At 35.6% G+C, this 11,045-nt stretch overlaps 3 protein-coding genes across 3 annotated transcripts; all 3 read left to right on the forward strand.

Annotated features, from left to right (window-relative positions):
- The first annotated feature begins 446 nt into the window (after positions 1 to 446).
- Positions 447 to 4,274, forward strand: LOC108489679 (suppressor of mec-8 and unc-52 protein homolog 2). Its single transcript, XM_017794375.2, has 11 exons — positions 447 to 697; positions 822 to 962; positions 1,076 to 1,125; positions 1,299 to 1,413; positions 1,554 to 1,602; positions 1,727 to 1,816; positions 2,250 to 2,318; positions 2,402 to 2,525; positions 2,680 to 3,038; positions 3,248 to 3,631; positions 3,722 to 4,274. The coding sequence occupies exons 1-11, from the start codon at positions 651 to 653 to the stop codon at positions 4,004 to 4,006; spliced, it is 1,713 nt and encodes a 570-aa protein (XP_017649864.1). The 5' UTR covers positions 447 to 650; the 3' UTR covers positions 4,007 to 4,274.
- A 713-nt stretch (positions 4,275 to 4,987) lies between these two features.
- LOC108487154 (uncharacterized) lies at positions 4,988 to 7,765 on the forward strand. Its single transcript, XM_017791417.2, has 5 exons — positions 4,988 to 5,240; positions 5,480 to 6,443; positions 6,681 to 6,881; positions 7,028 to 7,223; positions 7,307 to 7,765. The coding sequence occupies exons 2-5, from the start codon at positions 5,574 to 5,576 to the stop codon at positions 7,489 to 7,491; spliced, it is 1,452 nt and encodes a 483-aa protein (XP_017646906.1). The 5' UTR covers positions 4,988 to 5,240; positions 5,480 to 5,573; the 3' UTR covers positions 7,492 to 7,765.
- Positions 7,766 to 7,847: 82 nt separating this feature from the next.
- On the forward strand, positions 7,848 to 9,870 carry LOC108488876 (E3 ubiquitin-protein ligase RSL1). Its single transcript, XM_017793155.2, has 2 exons — positions 7,848 to 9,230; positions 9,718 to 9,870. The coding sequence occupies exons 1-2, from the start codon at positions 8,296 to 8,298 to the stop codon at positions 9,797 to 9,799; spliced, it is 1,017 nt and encodes a 338-aa protein (XP_017648644.1). The 5' UTR covers positions 7,848 to 8,295; the 3' UTR covers positions 9,800 to 9,870.
- The last annotated feature ends 1,175 nt before the right edge of the window (positions 9,871 to 11,045 follow it).

An 11,045-nucleotide genomic window follows, 5' to 3' on the forward strand; every position in this document is an offset into this window, starting at 1 on the left:
GATCTGATTTGCACCAAAAGTGATTTGGGTTTGGCTCATAAATCATGACTGGTAGAAGAGAAAGGTCAACGCACGAAAAGGAAAGTATCAAATCAAATTAAAAGGAGGAGTAACAAAATATAAAAAAGAGCCACAACAAGGTTCTCAAATAACCTTATTCTCTTAAAAAAATCTCTTGTGAAAAAAGAATATTTATATAAATATAAAATTTGATAATTTTATTAGTCATTAGAAAATTTTAATGCTTAGTAAATTAAAAAAGTCCATGAGATATATTTGTCTAATGATAAATTCGTAACAAGAAATAAAGAGTGCAAAACGCTGCGTTTGCTTGCAGGGAACATTAAACAGGTGGCGGCTTTCAAGTTTCGACGAACCGATCCAAAGCCCAAAGGCTCAAAATCAAAATTTGGAATCCAACAAATATCCAACAAGGGGGGGCATTTATGTAATTAAACATCTTTCGTCCTCTCGGCTCTATCCAAATTCCAATCTTTATTCGTTCATTAGTCTCCCCTTCATTCGCAATTTAAACCCTAACTAGAGAGAAAATTACAAATTTAAAAGATCAAAACCCTAAACTCTTATATTCGTCTATTCACTAGCGTTGAATCCTTAACTTTCTGTAACAAATTACAAATTTTTTATCAATGACTTCCTCGAAGAAATACTACAAGGAAAAAATCGCTCGTCGCAAGTAAGTATCCCTTTCTTTCTTATTCATAGCTTCATTTTCTCTAATCCTCGTAAAAATGGACATTTAATGCGAAATCTTCCATTCAATTTCATTATTTAATAGATTTATGACATTAATTGTGCAGAGAGGAGAAAGCGGAAGAACCAGAGCAACCAAAGTACAGAGACAGAGCCAAAGAGCGAAGAGAGGATCAAAATCCAGATTATGAGCCAACTGAATTAGGTTCTTTTCATGCTGTTGCTCCTCCTGGAACCGTCGATCTTCGGTGAGATTCTACCATTTTTTCTTAAATCCCTAATTTGATGCATATCCTAGGTTTTTTAAGATGCTCTGCTTCTATTAATCATTTAATTGTTTTTTTTTAATGGATGTGTCTAGGTCAGCTGATGCTCACAAGATATCCATTGAAAAGAGCAAGTACCTTGGAGGTGGGCTTTTCAGTCTTAGGATTTGGAAATTTTAATGACTTGGTTGATGCGTGCAATTTGTTTTTTATTTTTGGCTTTTCGGGGGAACTTGCCGCTTCTGTTTAGCACTTTAGCTGCCTTTTCAGTTTTGGTTTTTTTTTTTTTTAAATCTTGACGGTGTCTCCAACATTTAGGTGATGTGGAACACACTCATTTGGTCAAGGGGTTGGATTATGCTTTGCTTAACAAAGTTAGGAGTGAGATTGATAAGAAGCCTGAAGCCGGGGATGAAACCGATGGAAAGTCGAGGTAATAAAGTACAATGTTTGTTTATATTAGGTGATGGGCTATAATCATATTGAAGTTTCAGTAATTTCCAAGTTATCTTTAAATTGCGCAATTAATAATCTTGTAATTGTTTTATAAACAAATGTTTTTTGTTCCAACAGAAAATCAAAAGAAGACCAGCAATTATCATTTCGAACAGCCACTGCAAAGGTGCAATAACTTCATCTTGAGTTGTGGAATAATTTTTCCAATACAGTTTACAAAAAGAAAAAAAAAAAAGATGCCGTCGGTTTAGGAAGCTGTTCATGTTGATGTCTCTCCTTTTTTTTTTCAGTCAGTGTATCAGTGGATAGTTAAACCTCAAACTGTTATGAAGACAAATGAAATGTTTCTACCTGGTCGAATGGCGTTTATTTTTAATATGGTGAGAATCTTAGACATTTCCATTCTATTCCGTTTGTATTATTTAAAGAGGGATACTATCGGTACTTCTCCATTCATGAACTTTGAGCACTCTGTGCTGTAATTGGTACATGTTTGCAAACATACCCGCATGCTATTATATGTTAGAAATTCTTTTCCTGGGAAGGCATGACTGCCAGTGAAGCATTTTCCTTACCACATAACACACTGGCTGTTATGGTTCTTAGGTCGTTCACTTGCTACATAAAACTTCAATGCATATTCAAATTTGAAGTAAAAACTTTCTTTGAAGTTACTTTACAAGTATTTGAGACTATAATTGAATAATTGTGCCAAATTTTTTAGGCATGACTGCCTGTAGAGCATTGTTTATGGTTCTCAATTTTAATACTATAATTCCTATTTCCTGACTGAATTTCCCTTCTTTATTTCAGGAGGGTGGCTATTCTAATGACATTCCAACCACCTTGCACAGGAGTAAAGCTGACTGTCCAGTGCCTGATGTCTGTATATCGATAATTTCTTTGGACAACTTTTATTTTGATTCTAGATAGTGATTCAGCTTTTGATAAGACTTCTTGTGCAGGAAATGGTTACTGTCAATGTTGATGGTTCTGTGCTTGATCGAATTGCTAAAATTCTGTCATATCTTCGCCTCGGGTCATCTGGGAAGGTTCTCAAGAAGAAAAAGAAGGAAAGGGATGCCAAAGGTGTTTGCTATATTTAGTTTTCTATTGTAATTTGAAGCCTAACTTTCCAATATGGGTTAATGTTGGATCAACAACTGTATATGTTTCATATTTTTTTTATCTGTGCATATTGTTATGCTTTTTAATATATATCTTTTTATTTTTCTCATTATAGGGAAGATTTCATCTCTTGGTAATGAATACTATGAAGAGGAAAAGTCATCAAAGCCTAATGATGGAGTGTCTAATGGTAGAACTGAGAAGGAAATTTTGCCCCCGCCTCCCCCCCTTCCAAGGAAAAATCATCTTGATTCAAGGGAGAAGCAAGGCCCGACTATTGCTAGAGCAGAAGAGGATGATATATTTGTGGGGGAAGGCATTGACTATAATAGTCCTGAGAAAGATGCAGTACCGAGCCCTCTTTCAGAGGATATGGAAGAATCACCTCGACATAAAGAAAGAGTTTCATACTTTCCTGAACCTGCTTATGGCCCAGTGTCGCCCTCTGCTGCTCCTCAGGAATGGCAAGAACTGGTAAGTTGTTTCTACATTTTGTTATTCTTTTTCCAAATGCAGGAGAAACGTGCTGTGCAAAAGGTATAAAATGAAATTATATAGACTTGTTTGGAGCTTAACTACTTAAAATTACTTCTAATTCATTTTTAGCTACTTGAATTTTTATTAAAATTAAGTTCTGGTATACAAATTATTCATTATTCACTTTTTTGTCTGTTTGGTTTCAGAATGGTTACGATGCCCTCCAAACACAGGCCTTGGCTGGTGGGTACCAAGGAGAGTGGCAGGATTACCAATATGCTGAGCAATTGGCTTATCCTGAGCAATACCTACAGGCTAACATGCAAGGTTATGAGGTACAAGCTGGATCAAACATTCCACAAGATCCACGATATATGACTCAAGAAGAGAAGGACCGAGGATTGGGATCTGTGTTCAAGCGGGATGACCAAAGGCTTCAACAATTGAGGGAGAAGGATGCTCGTGAGAAAGATCCTAATTTCATATCTGAGAGTTACTCTGAATGTTATCCTGGTTATCAGGAGTACAACCGTGAGATTGTTGACAGCGATGATGAAGATGACTTGTCCAAAATGGATATGGGAGGACGAGTAAGCCTATTTTTCCACCTTAAACTAATAGCTGTTCCTCATTTATTTGGGTAATGGTGATGCTTAGACTGGTCTACTACAATGTAACAGGCTAAGGGTCGTCTTCATAGATGGGACTTTGAAACAGAAGAGGAATGGGCAACGTACAATGAGCAGAAGGAAGCAATGCCAAAGGCAGCATTCCAGTTTGGTGTGAAGATGCAAGATGGAAGGAAGACAAGGAAGCAAAACAAGGACCAGAAGCTCAACAACGAGCTACACAAGATTAACAAAATACTGGCAAGAAAGAAGATGGAGAAAGAATCAGGTGGTGGTGAAGGTGGAAGTCATAGCGATGATGTACAGCCTGGAAAGAAACTTAGGATATCAGGTTAAAAAGTTGCAGTTCCTTTACCAGAAAGGTAAAGGAAAGCTACTATTTCTTAGAGCTGATGTGTTAATTTGTATTAAGGTAAGTCATTGGCAAGGAGTGCAAAATTCGTGGAAAAATCATTTTAGAGCAATGAAATGCCAACTAAAGTCGTTATTATAGTGTTCTGAGGCTTTTTTTTTGCTTTGCCAACTGTAGGCAGGATGCTTTTGAATCATTTCATTTGTGCTTCTTACATAAAATAAGATTAAGAGATGGAAGTTCAATATGAAATTTACGTCTCATTAGAAGTTAACAGAATAGATTTAGAGTTTAGTTAGAGTTCAATCGCAATCATTTTTATTTTAATTTTTGTAATATTCATTAAGTGGGATTCGAATAATGACCAAGTTCATCGTTAAAATAGAAAGCAAATTAATTTTAAATAATGTTTTAGGATATAAAGAGCATTAACGTCTGATTTAATAATTAAAAATTAAAAGTAAATTTTATCCAAACTCAAAATAATTTAAACTCAAAATTAGTTTGAACTGAAATATCCAAAAATTTAAAAATGTGATTTGATTTGAACCAAAACACAATGAATCTCAATTTAAAATGATTCTGATGAATCAATCCTAAAATTAAGTCTCAAATCTAAACTTAAACCTAAACTAATTCATATCCAAAATGGTTAAAAAATAAAAACGATCTAAAACTAAAATAATCTAAACTCAAATTAATTTAAACAAAAATAATCCAAAAAATTTAAAACTTATTCACCCAACCAACCGAATTCCTACCATCAACCTCACACTAATCGGCCTAGAACTAATTTATGGAGTAGGAATTTGTCCGAGAGTACAATCCCTAGCTCTAAGCAGCCCACGGCTTGATATAAGTAACTAATTGCCAATTAGTACTCTAAGGCCCAAAGCTAATATATGGGCTAGAATTTTAGGATCTAAGCTGACCAATCTCGCAAGTGCCACCCCATAGAGTAATTTTATCATATTTCCCTTTTATTTTATTTGAGTTTATTCCCTGAGATTTCGTGTCGAGGGCATTTTTTTCTCTCTCTATCCTCGAACGACTTCCACCATAAGCAAGATACGACACGATAAAACCCGTTCTTTTTCTTCTTCTTCTTATTGTTCTTGTTCATATAATTTAATATTAAAGATTAAAAGTTAAAGACTTCGAAACAAGGATTCAGTTGGATATCTTATCACCATATACTGATAGTCTGATACGAAAAAGGTACGAATTTTATCCCAATTTCTATTTTCAATTTCCGAATCCAAAACAATATATCAGGCTGGAAAAATCAACATCTTTAAACCCTAATTCGAGGAATTCTTGTTTTAGTTTGATTTTTTTTTTCTGAAAAAATCTCCCTTTGATTTATGCATAGGAAAGCAAAGAAAAGTGTTTTCTTTTATCATAGATTTTTTTTCGCGACTTAATTTGCCAAAAACTTGCAATTTTTTGTTGTTTAGGGTTTTTATAGGCGGCTAAGTCGGGTATCAATCTTTGAATTGCCGTGAAATTGCTTCTTGAACTTTGGAATCTGCCTCTTGGTGGTTTGGTTGCATGGCAACCTTTGAGGGTGGCGTTTCATTTTCATACCTTTCAAAGCTAGAAAAGGGAAATAAAAACGCCTTTCAATTCGATGATGATTATAGGGATGCTGTTTGTACTGTGCCACAAGATAAAAGTATTGTCCCATTAGGCTCAAAGTCGATGAAAAACGATTACCTCTATCAGTTTCGGGCTGAGTCCGATGATTTTATTGATGGAGAATACGATTCTGGTGATGATGTCTCTAAGTCAATGCAAAATGGCTTGTATCCTGAGGTGAACTTGAAGAATGTGTTGAGTGGGTTAGTTGCAATCGTAACTGGGCGTAATAAAGGACCCCCTGGTGCTTGTGTGAATCAGCAATACCAAAGTTCTAATGTATCATTTCTGGGGTCTGAAAAGAATGGAGATACATATTTGCACTCCTCTGTTTATATACCAAGTGCTCCGCCGCTTCTGGAGTCAAGTGGGATAGATTATAACGCATATAAAGAGGTTTTAGAAGCTGAGCCTCCGGAGTGGATTCCGGATAGTTCTACTTCAGTTTGCATGCAGTGTAGTGCTCCATTTACTGCACTTACACGTGGCAGACATCATTGCCGGTTTTGTGGAGGGATTTTCTGCAGAGCATGTTCGAAGGGAAGGTGCTTACTACCTGTTAAATTTAGGGAAAGAAATCCCCAGAGGGTGTGTGATTCTTGCTATGATAGGCTTGATCCGTTGCAGGGTGTTCTTATCAATACCATTAGCAATGCTGTCCAAGTAGCAAAACATGATGTCATGGATTGGACCTGTACACGTGGTTGGTTGAACTTACCAGTTGGTTTGTCCATGGAACATGAGATCTACAAAGCATCCAATACGTTGAGAAGCTATTGCCAGGTAAGATCCTACATTTCATTGTTCATGAACGATGATAGATTTATATGTCCAAAACTTTAATTGATGTTATAATCACACTTCCAACTAAATTAAGCGTTCACATAGATGGTTTTGCACCAGTAATCATCTACCAGAAGACATTCCGTAGTGAAACTAATCTTTTGTATGTTGGATTTACACGAAGAGTATGTTTTGACACTGTTAGAAGCTTCTAGTAACATTTTTTGAATTGGACAGGTTGCTAGGTTGAATCCAGAGAGATCTATACCATGGGCTGTCTTGAGAGGAGCCAAAGGCTTAGCTATTTTAACTGTTGTTAAAGCTGGAGTTCTTGTTGCATATAAACTTGGGACTGGTCTTGTTATTGCTCGAAGGTCAGATGGAACATGGTCTGCCCCATCAGCTTTGTGCTCTGTTGGTTTAGGATGGGGTGCTCAGGTGAACTTTTAATCAAGAAAAATATACCTACCCTAGCTGAATATACATGTCTAGGCCAGGCAGCTAAGGGTCAATTGCCTTCCAGGTTGCACAAGTATTTACATGCATAATCTATCAACTAAGTATTATTTTTATGTGTTTCTTAGATCGGAGGCGAGCTCATGGATTTCATAATTGTGCTTCATGATTCAAAAGCTGTGAAGACGTTTTGTAGTCGAATGCATTTTTCTCTAGGTGCTGGCTGCAGTGCTGCTGCAGGACCTGTGGGGAGAGTGCTGGAAGCAGATCTTCGAGCCGGGGATAGTGGGTCCGGCATGTGCTACAGTTATAGTTGTAGCAAAGGTATTCCATCCTGCAATGTAAATATACCCTTCTTTTGACTAGTTAGTGGATTTGACAAATCCGTTTTGTTGCAAATTTTGCAGGGGCGTTTGTTGGTGTGTCATTGGAAGGGAACATTGTTGCAACAAGAATGGATACCAACCTACGGTTCTATGGTGATCCGTATCTCACCACTGCCGACATATTACTGGGGACCGTGGACAGACCAAAAGCTGCTGAGCCCTTGTATGCTGCACTACATAACCTGTACTCCAGCCTACGCTTTTAGTTCCGGCACTATTTGGCGAAGCAGCTTGTGAAACAAGCAACAGCTTGAGTGCATGGTGCATTTCTTGCCCTGGATGATTTGTGACTCTATGGTTTATAGTTTATATGCATGTGGATGATGGATTGTTATTTGGTGGACGAGTGGGCATTGGGTCAAATATGTATCTACAGTTGTCAAACAAACCATTCAGTTACTATGTAAATATTTCTATTCTTATTCCTTGCAAAAAGATTATATACATATCAAAAATAATGTGAAAGCAATATTTTTATTAGAGCTGCGTTATTCATATTTTTTATTGAATTTGAAACAAACCTTAGTTGCGTTTAAAATTAATTATTAATGTAGCTGATTCTTAAGATAAAGTCATATTAAAAAGTGATATCAGATTAGGTATTACCTTTAAATAAAGTGAAATAAATAATTTTTTTTTGAAAAATATATAGTGTTATTAATTTTGTGTATTCAATTCAGACACAAATAGAGTAAGACTACTTTACAATGACCAACCCTACTTGACTTGACCAATTCAGCCTATTTGGTGATCGAAGAGTTTCCATGCTGTTTATATCTTTACTTAACAGAAGCCAATCTTCATAAATTCGTAATATTTTATTATTTATCGACAATAACGACGTAATCAAGGAGGTAGTATCTCAAGTCGAGTATGTCGCATCGTGATTCGTGAATGTGAACACCAATAAAGGAAAAGGCAGAGCTAAGAAAACCACTCGGAAAAAAAAAAAAAACAATCCCCTAAAGCAAAACGGGGTTCAAATTCAAGAAAAGCCTACCATTTTCTTGATGGCTACCATCGATGAAGAAATCTCAATAAAGAAGCGAAGCAGAGCAGGGTTTTCAAAGGATATCGTTATCGTTGACATTGAAAGCGATTCGTTTTGTTCTACACCCATCAAAGGCAAAGGCAAAGGCAACTCCAAGACTAACGCGATCTCTGTCGAGCAATACAGTGAAGAAAGGGACCTTCAACTTGCCATCAAGCTTTCCACCATAACTTCCGATACTAACTTCATCGATCTCGACAACTACGATGATGGTTTGTTCTTACTTAATTTCCAGCCCCCAAAGACAGTTTTCGGTAAAAGACGTGAAAAAACAAAGAAACCCTTCTCTCATCTTTCCATTACTGAAGCAGGAGAGTCATCAAACTCCAAAACTAACCAAAACCCATCTTTTACCTGCGAAATCTGCATCGAACCCAAGCAACCTAACGAGTCGTTCAACATCAAAGGCTGTTCTCACGCTTACTGTACGGATTGCATGATCAAATACGTGGCGTCTAAACTTCAAGACAGGATTACGGCTATAAGTTGTCCCGTTGAAAACTGTGGGGGTTTATTAGAACCTGAGTACTGTCGCAATATACTCCCTAAAGAAGTTTTTGATAGGTGGGGGGATGCTTTATGCGAGGCCATGGTTTTAGGACTTCAAAGTTTTTATTGTCCTTACAAAGATTGTTCTATGCTTTTGATCGATGATGGAGGAGAGGCCGTGAAGGAATCGGAATGCCCGAATTGTAGGAGACTTTTCTGTGCGCAATGTAAAGTTCCATGGCATGCTGAGCTTGAATGTGGGGAATTTCAAAGGTTGCATAAAGATGAAAGAGAAAAGGAAGATATTATGTTGATGAAGCTTGCTAAAGAAAAGAAGTGGGCTAGGTGCCCAAACTGTAGATTCGTCGTTAAGAGAACCCAGGGCTGTAGGTTCATGAGATGCAGGTTAGCTTTGGTTCTCGGTTTCTTTTTTCCCCTTCATTTTTACAGGCATATAATTCTGGGTTTGATAGCTACTGTTTGAATGAGGGATTTTGATGGCATTAACACACATATGTGTGTGTGTGTGTGTTTTTCCTACGATTTTTCAAAAAGATTTGGCTTATAATACTCTATTGCTTTGACACTTTTCATGAAAAGAACCTTGTTGAGGGGCCGATCTCGTTGGGAGAAAGTGTTGAATATATGGTCGTCTGACAGCCGGTCTGTCCGTCAATAATAATAATATGTATCGTTTTCATGTTGGGTCATCTCTTTTCTCCATCAAGAGCTTTTCATCGGTGACTTGCAAGACTCAGACAAAACCTCAACACGAAAATAATACCTTAATATTGTTGAAGGCTCGTTTAATTACCTAACAACCCTGAACATTCATCGATTGTGCTGCATGTTCTGTTCTTTGCTAATCTTTGATGATTATATGTAAAACCAGGTGTGGAGGTGCTTTCTGCTACGACTGTGGAACAACCCAAGTGGATAATCATCATCATTATTGCTACAATTGTAAACGTTAATATTCCTCGTATATATATATGCTTCCTTCTGCAGAGTATTCTCTTTGTTAATCTAATCATATTTCTGACAATGGTTTTTGTTTATTATATATTTTTTATATATGTTTTAAAAAAACGTAACACTTTGATGCAGCAGCAAAAGCAATCTACCATTTTAAACTATTGTATTTTCCTATACGTAAAAGTAAAGTTCCAAATTCATTAAATTCATAACACTTGTTGGAAAGATTGTCGACCCAAGCACTGCCATACTACTGTAGACTTATGCAGGTAGCATAAATTGATATTTTTGTTTTTTTATATAAATATTATTAATTTATGATATATTTATGATGTGAATGAAAAATTTATGTAAAATTTATTTTATATAAAATTATGTCATTATTTAAAATAATATTTGTTATTTTATAAAAATAAATAAATTTTAATTGTTTCACAATTGAGTTGATATTAAATTGATGAGAGGGTAGTTGGTTCCACAGGTTTGGCCGGTAGGCCTTGTTGAAGTAAAAAACCAATGTAATCAACATTCTTTTGTGCATTGGTTAAATTTTTTCTCTGTACTAACTCATTTCATCTAATTTCATCAGTTGGTGCATTAATAAGATTAAATAAAATAAAATTTTTAACTTTTGGCCAAAATGATAATAATAAATAATAAGATAAACTATATTAGTAGTCACACCACTTCTAATGGCTTAAATTCAAGGTTATCAGAACAATGGTTTCGTAACCACAAATCTGATTTAAAGAGAAATTTATTTTAATATTTTTGCATGAATATTTATATGATAGGAAAATCGTATTAAAATATCAATAAAATTTTTTTACCGATTTAGTAGTTAGTTAGAAAAAGGAATTATTGAAAGCATTGGGTAAAAACAAGGTATCGAGACCTTGATCTAGTAAAACTGAGTAGGAAATATTTTTATAAATATTTATAAAATGTTGGTAATGTCGTATTAAAATTTTGTTAGAAAATTTTAACGTTTGGGTACGTAATTAAATGAAAAGGACTAAATTAAAAAGGGTGTAAAAGTTACTAGAAGAATTAAATAGCTCAATTGTCAAATGAGGAGGGACTTAAAGAGCAAATAAGCCCAAAGGAGGTATTTTGGTCGACATAAGCTGAGAAAAATCAGGAGAATTACTGAAATAAGGGCAAAATGGGAAAATAACAAAATTTACTAAATAAAAGTAGGACTAATTTGGAATATTTAGAAATCTCTTCATTTTTATTCATTCT

The sequence above is a fragment of the Gossypium arboreum genome, chromosome 5 (genome assembly GCF_025698485.1).
Source record: "Gossypium arboreum isolate Shixiya-1 chromosome 5, ASM2569848v2, whole genome shotgun sequence".
Lineage (NCBI taxonomy): Eukaryota > Viridiplantae > Streptophyta > Magnoliopsida > Malvales > Malvaceae > Gossypium > Gossypium arboreum.